General features: G+C 34.7%; 1 protein-coding gene across 2 annotated transcripts in view; it reads left to right on the plus strand.

Annotated features, from left to right (window-relative positions):
* The first annotated feature begins 591 nt into the window (after window positions 1-591).
* Window positions 592-1,720, plus strand: part of LOC117166819 (histone-lysine N-methyltransferase NSD2-like) — a 59,713-nt gene continuing 58,584 nt past the window's right edge. For both annotated transcript variants that reach the window (XM_033355149.1, XM_033362459.1), the window contains exon 1: window positions 592-1,199. In XM_033355149.1, coding sequence (XP_033211040.1) covers window positions 972-1,199 — 228 coding nt within the window. In that variant the 5' untranslated portion in view covers window positions 592-971. The remainder of the gene's footprint in view (window positions 1,200-1,720) is intronic.

Consider the following 1,720-nt stretch of genomic DNA (forward strand, 5'->3'; position numbering starts at 1 on the left):
GCACTTTTTCGACTTGTGTAAGTTTTTATTATCCCTAGGTGCATAATATACTATTTCAAAATAAGTGAATTTGGACATTCTTTTTATTTTCCAAAAACTATTCAATTAAATACTAAACTCGTTACAAAAAAATTCTATTTCGTCATTTAGCTGCATAGCTTTTGAAAAATAAAGAAAATTCGCATACACTTATAATGAAACATTATTTTTTCCAAGTTATCATAAAAATTATTTTTTTGTAACATGCATTTGGTCTTATAGTTTTGACCTCGGAGTGTAGACATCTTGGATATCCCCTACCTAACCTGAAATACCTAGACTATCGCGCCACGAAAGATATTAGGATCTTTGCCACCACCTACCGGTTTATGTGGGAACTAATTATTTTTCAGTATCAAAAATATCTTCGCCCAAAAGCACGTATAAACTTATTTTAGAACCCAGAAAAGTGATTTTTTTAATAATTTTATCAAGTTTGACCCGGAAAACTTCTGAAAAGACGATATTTTTAACTCGAAAAAAATCCCTACCAGCGACATCTGTTGGTGGGTGTATGTTTTCCGAATCCGCGTCTCTCGCGCTTCGATCGATGGGCAGATCGTCTCTTGGAAATCGCGGGAAACGCTTCTTAATCCACGAGATCGTCAATTATCCCAAAGTTTCCCAGAATTTTAACATAAAGTTGGACCCGAAATTTCCAAAAACACAAAATCCGTGCGAAATTCGGCGGTTGTCTCAAATATAACCTAACTTTTCCGGGGAGTTTTGGGTCCGCGAGTGTAAAATAGTAAATAACCTCTTGAGTGAATAACCGTCGTTACGATTATCGCGTCCTGACTCCTGGAGAGTGTAGTTATCGAGTCCAACCTGAAGACGATGTGATGTGGGTGTGAGAAAAAAATCCGAATTAAAAAAGTGCAGATATGGAAACTTAAGTGTGTTACTTAAGTTTTGATTGTTGATTTGGAGCAATGAACTCACTTCCGACGCCTGAGAGCTCCCCGGCTGGACAATCTGGAAAATCGGATGGCAGAAAATCGAAAAATGCAGAATCCGAGAAGAAGGCCCCGAAAAAAGTGAGGCAGAGGGACACCAGGACTTCCAGGTCATTGCCGGGACTCAATCGGAGTGCTAAAATTGCAAATACGATAAGGCCCAAATCGCTTTTTCCGAAGGTTGCCTTGATCATTTCCCCAAAGGTCAGTAATATGTGGCCATTTCAGGAACAAAATAGCATCCAACTTTGGCTTTTTTTATTTACATTTTTTTTCTATATTTGTATAAATATTTATAATTTCACTTTTTTTTTTATTTGTTTGGCATTTTTGTTTATTTTTTTCATTTTTGTCTGTTTTTAGTATAGGTTAGGTTTTGGAGTTGTTTGTTTTTCATAGTGGGGGGTGGGATTTTTTGGGCGGGAAGGTAATCAGATTCTTGATCGGACTGTGGAATCCGGAAATAATTTAAATTCAGGTTATGAGTACAGAATTTTCTGTTTAAAAATAATAATTACTGGATACAAAAATTGTTTCCGTCGTTTAAAAAATATATAAGATTTAGAATTGCAAAAGGTTTTTATTCTCGTAAACTGAAAATTATTTCAGAATAACAAAGTTTTTAATCCAAAATTTTTTAATTCATAAATAAGTTAATACACGAGTTTACAAATTTTCTTTCAGAACTTGAAATCACAAAATTTTAACATTTAAGCGTTTTAGAA

This window comes from Belonocnema kinseyi, chromosome 1 (genome assembly GCF_010883055.1).
Source record: "Belonocnema kinseyi isolate 2016_QV_RU_SX_M_011 chromosome 1, B_treatae_v1, whole genome shotgun sequence".
In the NCBI taxonomy this organism is placed as follows: Eukaryota; Metazoa; Arthropoda; class Insecta; order Hymenoptera; family Cynipidae; genus Belonocnema; species Belonocnema kinseyi.